The 19,015-nt window shown below is 35.1% G+C and overlaps 1 protein-coding gene across 1 annotated transcript in view; it reads left to right on the top strand.

Moving 5' to 3' along the window:
• The window catches only part of LOC145288128 (uncharacterized), a 361,708-nt gene that overhangs the window by 153,403 nt on the left and 189,290 nt on the right, over nucleotides 1-19,015 (top strand). Inside the window, exon 19 of the mRNA XM_080136193.1 lies at nucleotides 7,211-7,404. Within this exon, the coding sequence (XP_079992319.1) occupies nucleotides 7,211-7,404 (194 nt within the window). The remainder of the gene's footprint in view (nucleotides 1-7,210; nucleotides 7,405-19,015) is intronic.

A 19,015-nucleotide genomic window follows, 5' to 3' on the forward strand; every position in this document is an offset into this window, starting at 1 on the left:
TTCTTCAGGGCAGTGGTAGAGTCTGTCCTTGTTTACGGTGCTACAACCTGGACACTCACCAAAAGATTGGAAAGAAAACTAGACGGCACATACACCCGCATGCTAAGAACAATATTAAATATATCTTGGCAAAATCATCCCACGAAGCAGCAACTTTATGGCAACCTACCTGCCATATCTAATACCATCAGAGAAAAACGCCTACGATTTGCTCGTCATTGTCTGAGGAGCAAGCATGAATTGGTGAGTGATGTATTGCTATAGACTCCACGATACGGACGCGCAAGCAAAGGACGACCTAGATCCACGTACATCCAGCAACACGACGCTAACTGTGAACCTGAAGATCTGAGGCAGTTGATGGAAGACAGAAAACTCTGGAGAGGAAGAGTCACATTGGTCCGGGCAAGGAGCCCGTCATGATGATGATGATCGGAAGAGAAAAATCTTCCTGCTAAAAATCAATAGTATTGGTAAAGTAGTGACCACAAACATTGATAAATCCCTCTTTGTAGACGACTTTTCAATCACCTAATCATCCACTAATATGTTAACAATAGAAAAAAAAATTACAGGAATGCCTTAACAAAGTAGAGAAATGGGCTGATGAAAATGGGTTTATCTTCTCAAAAACCAAAACAGTTTGCATGCACTTTTGCAAAATAACTAAAAGTTAATAACAACGTAATACCAATGGCACAGCAAACCAAATACCTGGGGATGATCCTGGATAACAAATTTAACTTCAAGCCACATAGAAAAGCACTAAAAAAAAATGCCAAAAAGCATTAAACGTACTAAACTGGGGAGCAGACGGGGAAACCTACTGTATAGAGCACTCATGAGACCTAAGTTGGACTATGGTTGCATTATATATAACTCTGCAAGGAAATCATATCTAGAGAAACTCAAGCCCATACAAAACCAAGCTCTCGGACTCTGTTTAGGAGCCTTCCGAACATCACCTATTCAAAGCCAGCAGATGAGATGGGAAAAACTCTCGCTCCAATATACGCTGAAACTTAAAAATCTACTAGAAAATCTTGTTCATGAAAAAGAACATTTCTATACCAGCAAACCTACAGCTGTTAAACCTTTGAGATATCACCTTAAAAAGGCTATTACAGAAGAATACGAAGAACCAAAAAATATACAAACTTACACAGTTAATAATACTCCACCATGGACAATCACAGAACCATATATTGACATGACTATTAAAACAGCTAAAAAACAAACTAACTACCAAACCTATCAAAACAAATTCCTAGAACTTAGAGATAAATACTCCACATACAAAACCATCTATACAGATGGCTCAAAAATAACTGAAAGAGTAGGAGCAGCAGCAAAAATGCATAACACACACAAGCAAGTCCGATTACCAGACGATGCCTCTATATACACCGCAGAGTTACAGGCTATTAAGATGGCTCTAGAACTAGTCCGAGAGTCTAGCGAGAATAAATTTGTTATCTTCAGTGACTCCATGTCCAGCTTGGCATTGAAAGAAAGGAACCTAAACCATCCGTACATCCTGGAAATTATGGAAATGTACCAGCACTAAGTAAAGGAAAATAAAACAATATTAGCATGGATACCGAGTCATGTCTGCATAAAAGGAAATTCAGAAGCTGACAAACTGGCTAAGGACGCAACAAACCTGACTCGATCAAACATAAAAATCTCATACACAAATAGGGAAAACAAAATAAACTCCTACATAAAAATCAAATGGCAAAAACTACTGGACGAACAATTAAACAACAAACTTAGAGAAATACAACCGAATGTTGGACAAGATAGGGCCATAATATCAATACGAAAATTAGACACTACTATATTTACCAGAATTCAAATTGGTTATTGAAGACTAAGACGTGAATACCTTCTGAAAGCAGAAGGTATCCCTCAATGTAGAACCTGTCAATATCCACTAACGATTAAACATGTATTAATGGAATGCAAAAAATATGAAAATATTCGTGTGAAATATTTCAAAGAACAAAACCTTAAAGCAATATTTGAAAAAATTTGATTTCTGTTTTTGTTTTCTATTCTCTTTTGTAAAACTTAATTATGTTCTACAAAAGCAAAATTAAATCAACAGCCCTTCTTTTTCCTTCCCTACTTCCCGGTCCTGGATATGACTTTAAACTATATCTGATGGTCAGGCCCCAGTTTGCGGGCCTTGGGGAGCATGGAGCCACCCTTTAATTGCCATTTCTCCCAGGTCCACTCTGGCTTGGAGTGGTAGTACCTGTCAGGGTCTCAACTATGGGTTAAATAAAAAGAAAAAATACATTCTATTAAAAAATTATTCTTCAAAATCTGATCAGATTCCACTTGACCCTGTCGACAGGGCATCAGAATATGCCGACTACCCCCCTGCAGAGAGTAGAAGTCCCTCAATGGAGCTACCTGTTGGCCGTAGGTAGCAACCCGTAACACCTTTAGGACGGGATCCTGGTGATTGAGAGACTTGGAGATCAGGTTTTAGTACCCCCACTTCCCAACACACCACTTGGGCCCTTACTGGGCTAGACGGGCGGTCGGAGAGGCCCGATCTGATCAATCGGCTGGTCACGTCAAGCCCCACCATATATTGCCCACCCTATAAACATATCATTAACACAATATGCCTATACCTTCCCCACAAATAACTATTTCCTAATATATGGTGGAAAGCGGTGGCTGAGGGTCAATCAACGAAGTGAAATATCTATGACATGGCTGCAAACCCTTTAAATTACTACGTATCCCAGAGTAACATCAAAGGAAAACAGGTGCTCATGAATGATATCACGTAACTTGAGTATATCATCTTTGTATCCTTGTTGAGCCTGGACGAATGGGTTTCCCCCCAGGCACTTCCCATATAGGGCTCTGAGGTGGGTGGGGAGCAAAGATGATGAAAAAACTTATTAGAAATGACATACCCCAAAGTCAAATAGAACTTAATACTAAACTACAGGCTACTGCAATAAAAGTAACACTCCACAAAACCATCAACATTTGCTCACTATACATACCCCCCAATGAAAGCATCTCAGAAACAGATCTGAGCAAACTAATACCGCAACTTCCAAAGCCATACATCATTATGGGAGACTTAAACAGCCATAATGAGATATGGGGAAGTGAAAAAACAAGCAAAAGGGAAAAAATTATAGAAAATATTATAAATAACGAAAATCTATACCTCTTTAATGATAAAACACGCACTTATTTACACCCAGGAACTGGTACATTCACATCAATTGATTTAACATTGTGTGATCCAACACTTGCCTTGGATTACGAATGGAATGTATTAGAAGAGCCATATGGAAGTGACCACTTTCCCATTACACTTGAAAACAATGATCCAATGGAACTTACAGAAGGCTGATTGGAAACAATTCCAAAATTTATGCCGGACTAAATTAACATCGGATAATAACCCAAACCAAAATAATATCACACATTTTACTAATACACTGTATAATATTGCGGAGGAATGCATTCCAAAAGGCTCTACCTCCCCAAAACATAATAAACCCTGGTTTGACAAAAAATGCAAAGTAGCCATCAGAACTTGTTGAGCTATGCTAAAGAAATTCAAAAAAGAACCAACTAAAGAAAATCTCGATAAATATAAAAACAGTAGAGCTAAAGCTCGTAAAACCATTAAGGAATCAAAGCGAACATCATGGAAAAACTATGTATCAAAAATAAATACAAAAAGTAAAAAGGTCTGGGACATGATCCGTAAAATCTCAGGGAAAAGTAACAGCAACCCTACTAAACACCTGATTTATAATAACTAAAAAATTACTAGCAAGAAAGAAATGGTAAATTGTCTTGCTGAAACTTTTGCAAAAAACTCCTCCTCCAAAAACTCTAACAAAAAATTCCAAATTATTAAGGAAAAAGCAGAAAAGGAAAAACTCCAGTTTCAGACAAATAATACAGAAAAATACAACCAGCCATCCTCTAAAAATGAACTAAAAGTATCCCTAGGCAAAGCTCATGACTCAGCTGTTAGCCCTGATCAAATCCATTATCAATTTATAAAACAACTTCCTGATACATCTACAGATTACCTACTACAAATATTCAATGATATTTGGGAAAGTGGCAACGTCCCTGGAGTATGGAGGCAGGCCATAGTAATCCCTATACCTAAATCATCAAAGGACTCTACAAATCCCATGAATTACCGACCTATAGCATTCGCTAGCTGTATTTCCAAAATAATGGAAAGAATGATTAACAGCAGATTAATATGGTACCTTGAGACAAATAATCTGTTTACAGATTATCAGTCAGGATTTAGGAATGAAAGAACTCCCATGGACCATCTGATCTGGCTAGAAACCTTCATCAGAGAAGCCTTTATCAAGAAAGAACATTTTACGGCAGTCTTTTTCAACATTGAAAAAGCATACGACTCTGCATGGCATTATAAAAGATCTCCAAGAGCTTGGATTAAAAGGCAGAATGCCCATTTTCATCACAAATTTTATTAATAATAGACAATTTAATGTACGATTAGGTGATACTCTATCCATCAGTAAAAAGCAAGAAACAGGGGGGGGGGGGTACCACAAGGAAGCATCCTGTCGGTCACACTTTTTAGCATTAAAATAAATAACATCGTCAAAAATATAAATGTAGGAACAGAATGTGCCCTCTATGTGGATGACTTCCTGATCTGTTATAGATCAAAATATATTACAAGAATAGAACGCCATTTACAACTGTGTTTAAACAAAATAAATGGATGAACAACAAAAAATGGTTTCAAATTTTCAAAAGAAAAAACAGAAGCCATTCATTTCTACTAAACTCGGAAAATGCACCATGACCTAATACTGAAACTGGATAATGAAAGCATATCTATAGTTGATCAGTATAAATATCTGGGCATCATCTTCGATAAAAAGCTAACATTCATTCCCCATATTAAATACCTCAAACAAAAATGCAACAAAGCCATCCAACTCTTAAAAGTAGTAGCTCATACAGACTGGGGTGCAGACAAAGACTCAATAATTAAATTATACAGATCCCTTGTCAGATCCAAGTTGGATTATGGATGCTATATCTATGGATCCGCAAGAAAGTCCTACATAAAGGAATTAGACACAATACATCACCAAGGACTAAGATTGGCTCTAGGAGCCTTCCCCACCTTCGGCAGTGGAAAGTGTATATGTAGAAACAGATGACCCTCATTATCACTTAGAAGAGAAAAACTAGGACTACAATATTATACAAAATTGGCTTCATGTCCAACTAATCCTGCCTACAAATGTGTCTTCCACCCCCAATACAAAAACCTCTTTGATAGAAAAGAAAATTCTATAAAACCATTTAGCCTACGTATGGAAGAATCCATAAATAAAGCCCAGATAGATATTGCAACAATACACGAATCTGTAAAACCTAAATATACCCCATGGCGGACAAAACAACCAAAAATAATATCAGACCTAATTAAATACCCTAAAACCAATCCAATCATATATCAAGAAAAATTCCAAATAATTAAAGATAAGTATTCCAAACACTCAACAATTTATACAGACGGTTCAAAAGATGGAGATAATGTTGGATGTGCAGCCATATGCAATAAAACAATCCTAATCAAAAGATTACCAGACAAAGCATTGATCTACAGTGCTGAAGTATCAGCCATTGGTATGGCACTCGATCTTATAGAATCTTTTAAAGATAAACAATTCATTATCTGCTCAGATGCCAAATCAGTACTCAAAACACTGGAAAACAGGAAACCAACGAACGCAATCATCACCAAAACTCTAAATAGATTTGATGATATTCCTAATGATAAAAACATCCTCTTTTGTTGGATACCCAGTCATATCAACATAAAAGGTAACGATAGAGCTGACAAAGCAGCAAAAGCAGCACTAAATTTGACCATAACAAATGATAAGATCCCTCATACCGATCTAAAACAAATCATTAACAAATATATTAGAAACACATGGCAAGAGTCGTGGAACTAAAAACAAGCTATACCAAATCCAGGAAACTATAGGAAAACAGAAACCAAACAAAAGAATGACCAGAAAGGAGGAAGTTATAATAACAAGACTCCAAATAGGTCATAACTCTACAACACACTCCTACGTACTCAAAAAAGAAGCCCCACTTTGCACACCCTGCCAGGAACCATACACAGTAAATCACATGTTAACAAGATGCGAAGACTTGAAAACAAACCGATTGAATCTATATAATGAAAAAACTGTAAAAGACATATTCACTCATCTAGACCCAACTACTCTTCTCAAATATCTGAAGATAACAGGGTTACTCAACAAAATTAAAAAAAAAAAATACCTTATCTAACTATATAAACATAGACACTGAACATCAGATACATGCATAAAACCTATAACTATTAATGTATAAAAAAGCATTAAATGACCACATAGGTTGATATGCCATAAAACCAATCAATCAATCAATTGAGGATCTATTTTGTTTTTTCTATAAAAAAAAGTTGTTTAATTTGCAGCTTATGTTATTAACATAATGGTAAAATGTGCTGAAGAAACAATTCTTATAATAGTTTATTCTTATTATAGTTAGTTTGCTATATATTTTCAGATTGAGATTTGCATAATATCTTATATAAGAGTCCTCAAGATATTTTCTAGGGACTTCTTTCTTTTGATCTTTGTTTCCCAACTATAAAGATCTGCCATTCTAGGTTGAAGAATTTTAAGGAATAAGCTACTGTCCTTTCCAAGCAACAATGTGCAGATATTCAGACTCCACTCCCAAATTAATAAAAAAAAATTTTTTTAAATTGTATTTGGTTTAAGGCGAGGTGCAACAGTCCTTTAATTCCTGGACAACCCGAAGTGAGACTGCTAGTTTAAAATTGGATTTATCCTAAGCATCTCTTACCATGGTAAATCCTTAGTTCATTAAATTATGAATAATAAATTTAAATTTCTTACCAACAATAAAATAAATTTAGCTTTTTATCACTAATTGCTTCTGATTTTAAATTAAATTCTATAAATTTTGTATTGATATTATTTCTTAGAGGTTTATTTTTTATTTTTTTTTTGTCATTAATCTAGTGAAATAATATTCCTTGAAAAACTACTGGTGTAATACTGAAATGTTTGCTGCTTGAAGTATTTCATGATTTTACTTCAAATTTATTTTGAAATTTCTTATATAGCGAGAGTTTTGGAAAAACTTCTGCCTGCTCCTCCTACACCTCCACGTAAATTGACAGATGCTGAACTGATGAAACTCAAAGTTCATGAAGAATCAACATTGAGAGAATTAAGATTATTCTTAAGAGATATATGGAACAAATTGGCAAAATGTCGAAAATTTGGTATATTTATGCGCCCAGTTGATATTGAAGATGTGAGTAAATAAAATTATTTATAATAAATTTGTCATTTAACAAAAAACTCTACAAAAAGTTTTTTTTCTATAAATTAATAAATATTTCTACGCTCATATTGTAACAATAATAATGTATCTTAGAATCAAAGACAATTTAAGTTTCTTGTTGCAGTTAAGTTTTTAGCTAAAAATCTATAGATTTTATAACATGTTATATTTTTATTTTACATAGATTTTATAACATCCAGAATGATCATGTATTAGAAAATAATTATTTTAGCTAAAAATCTATAGATTTTATAACATTTTTATTTTACATAGATTTTATAACATCTAGAATGATCATGTATTAGAAAATAATTATTTTAGCTAAAAATCTATAGATTTTATAACATTTTTATTTTACATAGATTTTATAACATCTAGAATGATCATGTATTAGAAAATAATTATTTTAGCTAAAAATCTATAGATTTTATAACATTTTTATTTTACATAGATTTTATAACATCTAGAATGATCATGTATTAGAAAATAATTATTTTAGCTAAAAATCTATAGATTTTATAACATTTTTATTTTACATAGATTTTATAACATCTAGAATGATCATGTATTAGAAAATAATACCATTGAAAAAATTTTTGTCTCAGAAAAAAATGCATATTTTATTTTCTTAATACTGTTTAGATCAAATATTAGTTAATTTTTATATAATCGTGCATTTGGATTATTTGCACTACTATTCTCATCTTGGTGATTATATTCACACAAGATTTCGACCAATGTAACCTCCGATCTCTAAGTTAATTTTTTTGGAATTAAGAATTTTATATCAAACTTGGTAACTGATGTGAACCCAGATTGGGGCCATAAAAGACAACTTGGAACGTGGTATAGTTTTAAAGATATATTGAATATGGAACAAGATACAGAGAAAGGTGGTGACATAAGCAATGCTTAGTTGTCGGTCAGATATCAGTAGTCACATATCCCCAAGAGTACTTGGCTCCTGATTAATATAGAATTTAAAAAAGTCTATCAATGACTGGGTAACAGTCCCATAACCCTCCCTCCCCTTCCGAGAGATATTTTTATTTCTGAAGAAAAAAAACCCAGCTGTTTAGTATTTTTTCCTTTTACGAGGTTTTTCCTGTTTGAATATCTAACGTTGGGAGAAGCCTGAGATGCGTTGAAGTCAAAATTCTCAAATATGATATTAATTGGCTCATTGCTAATTTTAATGAAACATTCACGTCATTAAGTCGACATTTTCTTAATTGATGGCACTTATGTATGTTCTTGAGGTTTTGGATATTGTAAACTAGCTCTCCCACTTTTTGCCCACTTCTCAAAGCATTTTTTTTTCTACCACAGCTATAATGATTTTTAGGAAACATGATTGTCTTTTTAAATTTTGTTTGCTTTGGAAATGAGTTTGTCAAACACTGATCTTATTTTCCTTGCAAACATAGTTGTATTTGGGTTACGTGTTTTTCTGCACACCTGTAGAAACTGTTGTAGCGCTCTTATCTGTCGGTGTGCCTTCTGCCTTTTTGAAAGCCCTCTTCAAGGTATCAATAAACCTCATAGCCTGACCATTTGATCTTAAATAGTACTGTGGGGTTGTAATGTGATTCACCTGATATGTATCACAGAATTGCTTGAATTCATTAAACGTGAACTGCTGCCCTTTATCAGTAACTACACAATCTACCACGCTGAAGCATGCAAATATGTTGTGTGGGAACCCTATCATGCAGCTTGTGGTAGGTCTTTTACATTTCAAAACTTCTGGTCATTTAGTATCGCTGCCAATGACAATCAGATAGTACTGGTCATTCAAAGAACCTGCGAAGTTGACGTGAATCCTTGGCCATGATTTGCACATAGTTGTTGACGCTTTTGTTGCAAGTATGCATCCTTTACATGCATCAACCATATCTGCTGTTTTTGTCCATGCCTTTAGGCATAAAAGTGCATTTTTTCCCCCAGATTTCTTGTATGTAAATCCTGCAGGATTTTTTTTTTTTTTTTTTTTTTGCAGACTGCTCGGTCTCACCACTCTGTCGTTATGTCTGCAAGTATGACTGGAAGCTCTCTTATAATATCCTCGATCATATTCTTTATTTTGCAGTTAGTTTTTAAGGTTGGATTGAATCCCCGAATACTTCGGTCTTCTCCAGAACAAGTTACGATCACTCCATGACATGACAGATGCTTTTAGAAGACAGCTACTGCATTTTGAAATTTTAGTTTAATAGTATCAGACTCCAATGTAGAATTCTGTTGGTGATATATACAGGTAGACTACTTTCTTCTTTTTTTTTTTTTTAATATCCATATATCGACAACAGGAGTTTGTGATCTGTCTGCTGTCGAAGTATCTGGAGTTTTGTCATACCAAAAATTATATTCAATGCTTCCTCAATCTGCAAGTATTGCTTTTTTGTAGGTAGTAATGATTGAGATGCGTGCACAATGGCTTTCTTTGTTCTGTGTAAAATGCAGGCTCCAATGCCATAAGAGCTGGCATCGCTTGCTACTATTATCTCAAGTTTGGGGTCATAATGAATGAGAGAGATCAGAAAGAAGTGTCTCTTATTTTTTTCGAATGCAACTTGGCATTCTGGTGTCCCTACTCCAAGTTTTATCATTCTTAAGAAATTTATTGATGGGAGAAAGGAGCTTAAAGTATGCATTTAATACACATTTGGTAGAAATTTGCCAAATGAAGGAAGCCATGCAGAGCTTGGATGTTGTCTGGGGCTAGCTTGTCTTTTATCGCAGTAACCCTGTCAGGATCCAGACGTCGACCATCTTTATTAATTACATGCCTCAAGTATTTTATTTCTGATAGAAAAAAATCACATTTCGCTTTCTTAACTTTAAAACCGTATTCTGGGAGTTATCTATGCTCCTTATACTCTGTCACAAATTTGTTGGTATGTCGTCAAAATAAGCCGGTGTGAAATCAAGATCGCCCAGCATGATGCCCATGATCTGTTAAAAGATGACAAATGCAACCTTAATTCTAAAAGCCAATCTATTGAACTTATGAAGGCCTGTGCATGTTTATGCATAGCAGTTTCAAACTATTTTCTTCCACCTTAATTTGAAGATATGCATCTGATAAATCTATTTTTGAAAAGATTTTGCCTACATCGAGTTTATTGAATATATTCTCAGTTAAGGAGTGGAGTAGTGATGGTCTATTAGGGCTTGGTTCAATCCTGTTGAAATATCAGGGCAAACTTTAATTTGATTAATTTCTTCCTCACAGACAGTTTGTACAGCCCACTTGCTGAACTTGCTCACACAGGATACTGCTCTTTCCAACCTGTCCAGCTCTTTATTTGTTCTCGAGCCGTGAAAGGGTCTTTCGCTTTTTTATTATTAAGTACTGAGCATTGTTCTTTACCTAGAACTGTGCTTTAATTTTAGTACATTCCCTAGGCCATTTGCAAACCTTTCAGGGAATTTTCATTTGTATTCTTTTAATTTTTTGGTATTAGTAGTTGAGCTTTCTGGCAAATAATGCTCATAGAGCAGTCCCAAAGGTTGAATCTTTCAATCTAATGTCTCAAATAGATTGTTTATGTTCTTGAGCATATAAGCTTCCAGTTTCTTTGTAATTCCGTTCACAGTTATACTGAGGACCACTTCACTCAGAATGTTTATATTGTCACCTGTTATGGAACATGTTGTCTTTTTCGTTCTCAGTTTAGACTATGCCACGTATGCAAGTTTATTATCAAAATGTCGGAACCCAAGTCAAACTGGAATTTTACTGTCTTGTTAAAGATTTTAACTGTTATATATTTGCATAAATTCCAGTCTTCATTATTGCCTGATTGTGCTTGTCTTACTTTATTTCTATTTAAGATCTGTGTGATTATATTTTGAAGGTCCTCCATTATTGGTTGCAGAACTTGTTTTTTAAAATCCAGACAATGTCAACAACGCAAAAAATTTTAATGTGGAAGAGAAAAAAAATACAGCAAAAAAATGATTACGTTTTCTTTTCCAAACACAGCCAAACAGGGAGGAACAGCAACAAAAAAAATTTAGTTATGATTTTTATATATAATGAGAGATTAGAACTCTTAACCTCCAATCTACTAGGAGGAAAGACAGCAAAAACAAAAAAAAAGAAAAAAAAGAGAGATAAAAATCTGCTGACATTTTTATTTTTAAATGATTCTGAAATATTCATGTGACAAATAATTTAACAGAAATAAAAAAAATTATTTTCCTGGTGTGGCATCAAAATGCATTGAAATTATTTCAACTGAAGCTTTTTGTTTTTTTAACTCTGATACTGTGGAATTTGTCGGCAAATTTTAAAGTGTGGGAATAGTGATCATTTAATCAAGATGAGTCAACTGGTTTTAATGTTGAAATAACCCAAAAGATCAGCACGGATTCCTTTTTCTGTTTAGCAGATACAGGTTTTATTTTCAAAAATGTTGAAATAAACCAAGTCGAAAGGACTTACTTTTTCTGGTTTGTTTTTGAAGTTGTTGAAATTCCTGTTTAGCAGAAACTGGTTTTATTTTTAAAAATCACATTCAATAATTTCAAGAAGGGATAACTTTCAGCACAAGATTCCTAAGTTTTTTTTTTTAGATTCAACAGTTGATGTATAAATCCACTGAACTGTTGCATATAGTTTCATTGAATTTCCATTAGCCCAGTTAATTCACATTAATAAACTATTTGCATCAGTATTGTCATTTTGAAACTTTAACGCTTGTTGGTGTATGAATCAATTAGATTACGTTTTTGTGTGAATCGTGTTATCTCGAATCCTTGTTCGCCAGTTCGTTGGGACCACGAAAGACAACTCTAACATGATATAGGTTTTGAAGATATATCAAAATAAGAACAAGACACTGAGAAAAGGCTTACTTGTGAGTTGGATATTGGTAGTCTCATATGTTGAGACACTTGTAGTCTGTCTAAACTGTACGAACGAACTAACTAAACCAAGATGGCCGACTCCTATTTATATCACCACAAGCAAGGGAGGTAACCATGTAACTGAAGCAAGGGAGGTAACCAATGTCTACATTAACATTGCTGCTGTCCTCAAGTGAATAATTTATTTCTGATTTAACAAGTCCCTTAGAAGCTCAGACGAAGCTCCTGCCTTGGTCAAACAATCAGAGACCTGATCACAACCCTTGATCCATTCTATCTGTATCTCCCCTCTACTCTTCATTTCCTTCAGCCTTGCTACATCTATTCTCAATCGTCGATCGCTTACCAGATTGTTGGAATTCAATGTCTCCACAAGTGATGCATTATCTGTCTTGCAGAGAACGTCTGGCAATTTAGATAACTGAAATACCTCTTGTATCATAACCGCAGTCAAAACACCAGCATCAGCTCCCTCATTCAGAGCAAGAGTCTCTGAGGCCAATGGGCTTTTTGTCACTCTGTCCAATTTCTTTGACGCCCAACACATGGGGGCCATTTTGTCAGTACTTCCTCCAATAAAGACAACAAAACCACCCTGTGAAGATCCATCTTCCAGACTGGCATAAGAGGCATCAGTATAACACAAAATGTGTAAATCTGAGGGCTTTCCCAATTTTGGAAATGTTATAGAACCCTTCTTGGATTTCAATTTTGATAAGGCTTTATTCGCCTCAAATAAGGCTTTTACTTTGGGATGCTTTCCAGTGTTGCTCATTTTACACACATCAAAAGCTATATCAGGGCGTGTTTGAGTTGAAACCCACATCATCTGACCTGCAAGTCTCTTCAACTCATGCTTTTCTTCTTCATTCAGTTCATCATTTTTCCTCAGTATCCTCCCTTTGCTTATTTCTATTGGAGATATGGAAGATACATATAGATCTTGTTCTACAGTGATCCCATTTTCCTGTTGATTAACATTCAGTCCAACATATTTGAATGTTCCACTTTCATGAGATCCCACCTTAAATTTTTCTTTCAATGTTGCAATCACATCCCTTTCAAACTCTGTGTTTCCACAGAAAACAAAATCATCCACGTGCATAGCAAGAATTCCAGTCAAATTTCCTTTAATATCATGCCACAAAAACAATGCATTATCATAAGCACTTGCTACTCCTTTTAATTCAATCAAAGCCTGAGTAACTCTCTTGTACCATGCCCGTGGAGCATCATTCAATCCATAGATGCATCTTTTTAATTTCCACACTTGAGATTTAGGACAAACATCAGATGGTGGCCTCAGGTACACATCTCTCTCTAAAATACCACCTTGCAAAAAGGCTGAGGTAAAATCTATGGTCTGCAGCATCCAATTCTTTATTGATGCGGTTAGCATGACCATTCGCATAGCTTCACGGCTACATGTTGGGGAGTCCGTTTTCAGATTACTATTTTCTTCATAGCCTCGTGCTACAAGGCGAGCTTTCATTGTTTTCTGATTATCCTTGAATTTTTCAGTAATCACCCATCTTGTGGATATTGTTTTTTGACCTGTGTATGGCACACATTCAAATACTTCATAGGTGTTCATGTTTTTTATTTCTTTATGCTTGGCATCCATTACAGCTTTCGACTGCTCTTGTTCAGCGGTGAGCAGGACTACATTCTGTAGTGTTTCCCAGCATTTCAGCTTTTTTTGTTCTTTTTTCGTTGTTTTTATTCACTTTCATCAATTGGCACGGATGCATCCTATAAAATGCTCCGCCATGTCTGATTAAGACAAACTGGCCTTCTCTGCCTAACACTTTTGCTGGACCACGCCATCCTTTAAAACCCTGCCTCCGATAATAGATTTGGTCTCCGGTAGCATAATCTTCATCAGCATAAGTTCTGACATTAGACCTGAGAGCTCTCCTAATTCTCTCACTGGACTCAGCTTCCAAAAAGTTTCTCCTTGCACTATGGAGAGCATTTAAATTTTTTCTCACCATGTCACTTGTAGTAGAGGACTCCATAGCAGGTAACTGGTCTGTCAGAATTGAGGGTGTATTTACATTGAAACCGAATACAAGTTCATTTGGACTGTGTCCAGAGTAATTGAGGAGGGCATTTTTTGCACAAATAGCCCATGCCAAGGCAATTTCAGGTTCACACTTCTCATCGTCAATTGTTTTTTTCATTGCCTCAGCAACTATCAAATTATGACGTTCTACAGTACCGTTGCTGAATGGACTTTCTGCGGCAGTAGTACAAGTCTCTATGTTGAGTTTTTCATTCATCTGTCTATAGTGTTCGTTGTTGAATTCACCCCCATTATCACTCAGAAAACGAACAGGAGATCCGAAATAGGTAATCCACATCATAAAGATGTTTTTGATGATCTCCTCCTTCTTCTTTGTTTTGATCAATGTTGCCGCTGAATACCTGGTAGCGGCATCAATGAGATGTAGTATCCACACCTCATTGTGGATGAACTCTTTCAAATCCATGCAAACTGTGTGATTAAATCTATTGCCAAGAGGCAATCCCACAACCGGTCGCAGTGGAGCTTTTTTAAATCTAAGGCAAATTTGACAGTTTTCACAAACCTCCTCAATCGCCTTTATAAATTCCTTGTCATTGAATTTGCCACTTTTTTAACCAAGGAAACAAGTTTTTCCTTCGAGGCATGAGCAAAATGTCGAAGTTTTTCTGCTTTTTTTTTTTTTTCTGTGAAAGAACACTGACCAAAATTCTGAACATGTAATACAATGTTCTTAGTACCACTATGATCCAACAACTTATTTGTTAAGGGGAGACAATAGTGCCCTGAAGTTGTGGTCTTTAGTTCAATACATTTATCAAAAATCCAGCACATATCTTTCCGGAAATCTAGCACTATTCCTACTGTCTTCATTGATTTGTGACTTAATAGAAGAGGCAAGTCGTTTTTCACAATATCTGCTTCGATATAAACTCTTATACCTCCGAGTGTAACCGGAAATTTAGCAACTTTAATTGCTGTGACAGCCACTCCATCACCAAAACAAAAACTCCGGTCTGAGTTCGTATACTTCACTAGTTGCAGGTCACTTTCATTTAAAGTATCTAAATAAACATCAAGCCACACTTCGCCAGCCAGTGTGCGAGTACAAGCAGAATCCAAGACTGCCATTCCAAATGTTTCCTTTACAAGATTTGAGATTTTTTCATTTGTACTGTTCAAATAAATATTTTCTTGAATGAACAACGTAATGTGTATTTGTTCTGTCGCTTCCGTAAACCTGGGCGTATTTCTAGGACACTCTCTAATTAGATGGTTCGGAGACTGACATTTGTAACACAACAACACGTTTCCACTTCGGTCACATGGATTAGATTGTCCTCGACGAAAACGCCTTTTGTTGTTACCCGGTTTAGAATAATTATAGTTGACGATTTCGGGCTCTGATTTCACTGCCGGTACATTTTCATCACGATAAATGTCACCAAATACTTTCTTTATCGATTCCTTCATGTTTTGATACGTCAAAACAGAACACGTTGTCCGCGCTAATTTTTCGTTCTCTTCCGATATGTTAACCGCGTTCAAAACAAGAAAAGCTTGCACTCCTTCCGGTAGAATAATGTAGAATTTTTTTAATCTTTGGTACAAAAACTCATAACGAACAAGAAAGTCATTTATACTGGTACCTGACGGTCTTTTATAAGTGTAAAATTCCTTAAAAGTCATGTAAGCGCGCGTGTGTTCATCCTTTAAATATATGTCATCCAGTTTCTTTATTAAGATCTTCAAGCCATCTCGTCCGCCGATGTCACTTGTTGGCAATTCACGGACACATTCTCTAATATTCGGTGGTAGCGTCAAAAACACTGCTGGCCCTTTTTTTTCCTCAGAAAAATCCGTGAACAACGACCACATTTCAACGTCTTGTTTCCAGTTCTCGTAAACATCCTCCCCCTCCAACAATGGAGGTTGTTTGTTCGAAGTTGCCATATCCGATATCCGATCTGTCTAGTGCTACAGACAAGCTGTACAAAAAAATTTTTTTTTTTTTTTTTTTTTTTTTTTTCGTTTTGTCGCACACAGAGGGATATCTCTGCTACCATTTGTTGAGACACTTGTAGTCTGTCTAAACTGTACGAACGAACTAACTAAACCAAGATGGCCGACTCCTATTTATATCACCACAAGCAAGGGAGGTAACCATGTAACTGAAGCAAGGGGGGGTAACCAATGTCTACATTAACATCATATACACAAGTTTATTTGACTCTCGATTCATGTAGTATTTGGAAGATTCCATCAATGAGTCACATAACAGTAACCTGTACAGAATATCAAATTGAATCCTTCAGCTGAAAGAAGTGTTAATTTGTTATTCTTATTGTCCTGTAGTAAGAATTGAACTGCCATTTTGCAAAAGATTATCGCTTAGAATTGATTGTCAACAAATGCTCTTAAGCATTTGGATATGTGTTCAGTTCTAGGATATAAATTTTTTAAAATTAAAGATAAAATATTAAAATAACATTCATATTGCATTTTCTTATTGGTTTTCAAACATATTATATTATGTTATTATTATTATTGTTGTGGTGGCAACCACTTATTTGCATATGCGAATAACATAACACTATAAATGGCAAGCCTAGGTTGGCCTTGGTGTGTCTTACTCAAATGCCACCAAAAGTGACGCCGAAGAGCGTACATGTCCTCCCACCAAGACTCTGACTCGACACCGTCATTTGCACATATTGTAAATATACCTTTTCTTTAATACACTTATTATTGCGTTATCTTGTTGTTTGCGTCTTCATTGTATTTCCTTACTAATTATTGTTCAACCTTGCAACCACAACAGTTGGCGACGAGATATGAAGCGTCAAATATAACAGTTTGACGAAGAACTATTTAAAAAAAAAAAATAAAAAAAAAAAGTACAAGCAAAGGTTGACTATTTTTTTTTAAGGAATGCAAAGTGTTGACGAGCAAACGGATTTTACGCTAAAGAGAAGTTTCAACTCAAGTGAAAAAAAACAAAAAAAACTCTAACATGGCAAAAGCGATAATTTACGCCGTTTTCTGGGAATCTGACTTGCAAACGAATGTAAAAGTGAATTTTTGTTTTGTCGCTACACGACAAATCTTACTAAAGGACCAACTTGCAAACGAAAAGCTAACTTTGTTCTGTCGCAAAAACGACAGGTCAGACCCGTATTACGAAAAGCAAGGAAGTAACCTACGAAAAAAAGTTCACCAGTGGATTCTAATTACTGTTCTCCGTAAACAAAACAACAACTAAAGGACTTTTTAATTAATGTTTTGGTTGACGTCGGTACTAAAAGGAAATATCACAGCTAAAACGGAAAGGATTTTTTTTTCTTGAAGTGGTCACTGAATTACGGATAATACAGTAAAACGTCACGGAAAAAAAAAGGTAATCTCAATTTAAGATGTATTTTAATTACTAAAATACTAGAGAAAAAAAACTCAAAGAACTAAATGTACTGCATACATTTATTCAATTGTGACTCGATTAAAAAAAAACAAAAAAAAAAAAAAACTTTTATTTTGTGGAAAGAGTTACTTATTATTAAGTGCCTAAAAATGGAAAGTCAATTCCATTTCGTGATTCCAGATAAACCTGTTTTATTTTTTTTTTTGCAGCGTGACTCGCAAAAAGAATATATTATTGCAAGCAGCGATAATTTTAAGCTTGCAGAACTAACGGTAGAAGATTTTAAATGTCTAATCTTCGCTCAAGGGTTAGTTTCCACGAAAAATGCAGAAATACGCAGACGAGTGTTGTCTAAGCTGGAATCTGAGCAAGATTTAACCCTCCAGAAACTAGCAGAGGACTGTGAAAGGGCCATTACACTAAAAAAGGATTAAAAAAATATAGAAGAATCCGGAGTGGCATATGTAAGAAAAGTTAGAAAACCATACGCACCAACCAAGAACTTTACAAAGAAAAGCAATGGAACGGGATATTCCAAAGATAATAACCATAAATATAGTACAGAATATAACAAGCCTCTTCCTAGATATAACTGTAAGAGATGTGCAGAAAAGCATTGGGAATCAGATTGTCCTTATAAGAAGAAAAAATGCTACATTTGTAAGAAGGTGGGACACGAAAGCGATTGCTGCAGATATAAAGATTACACCAGAAAGAGAGTACAGCAAACAAAATCAAATACAAAATTAGACAAAGATCGGCGAAAATACGTAAAAGTGAAAATATTTAAAACATCAATAAAGTTACTACTCGACTCTGGCTCCGATGTTTCTATAATAAACCTGAATACGTGGAAAAAGTTAAGAAAACCGGCCATGATGAAAACTAGTAAAGCAGCCCGGACGGTAACTGGTGGTGGTATAAAATTTGAAGGAGAAGTTGTCCTCCCGATAAAATTGAAAGGGATTTCAAAGAAATTAAAAATATTCGTACTAAAAAATAGTGATAATCTGTTTGGAATAGATTTAATTGAGAAATTCGGACTATGGGATAAGCCAATCAATACATTCTGTAAAAAATTAGAATGTTCTTCTCCAACAACAGTAAATATAAAAGACGATTTAAAATAATTATTTCCTGAGGCATTCACGACTAACTTAGGTCGCTGCAATAAATTCAAGGCCTCGTTTGAACTTAAAGAAAACGCCAGCCCAATTTTTAGGAAAAAGCGAAATGTTCCGTTCGCTGGGTTGGAAAAGATT

Source organism: Euprymna scolopes, chromosome 11 (assembly GCF_053919585.1).
Source record: "Euprymna scolopes isolate OS-2025 chromosome 11, ASM5391958v1, whole genome shotgun sequence".
Classification (NCBI taxonomy): domain Eukaryota; kingdom Metazoa; phylum Mollusca; class Cephalopoda; order Sepiida; family Sepiolidae; genus Euprymna; species Euprymna scolopes.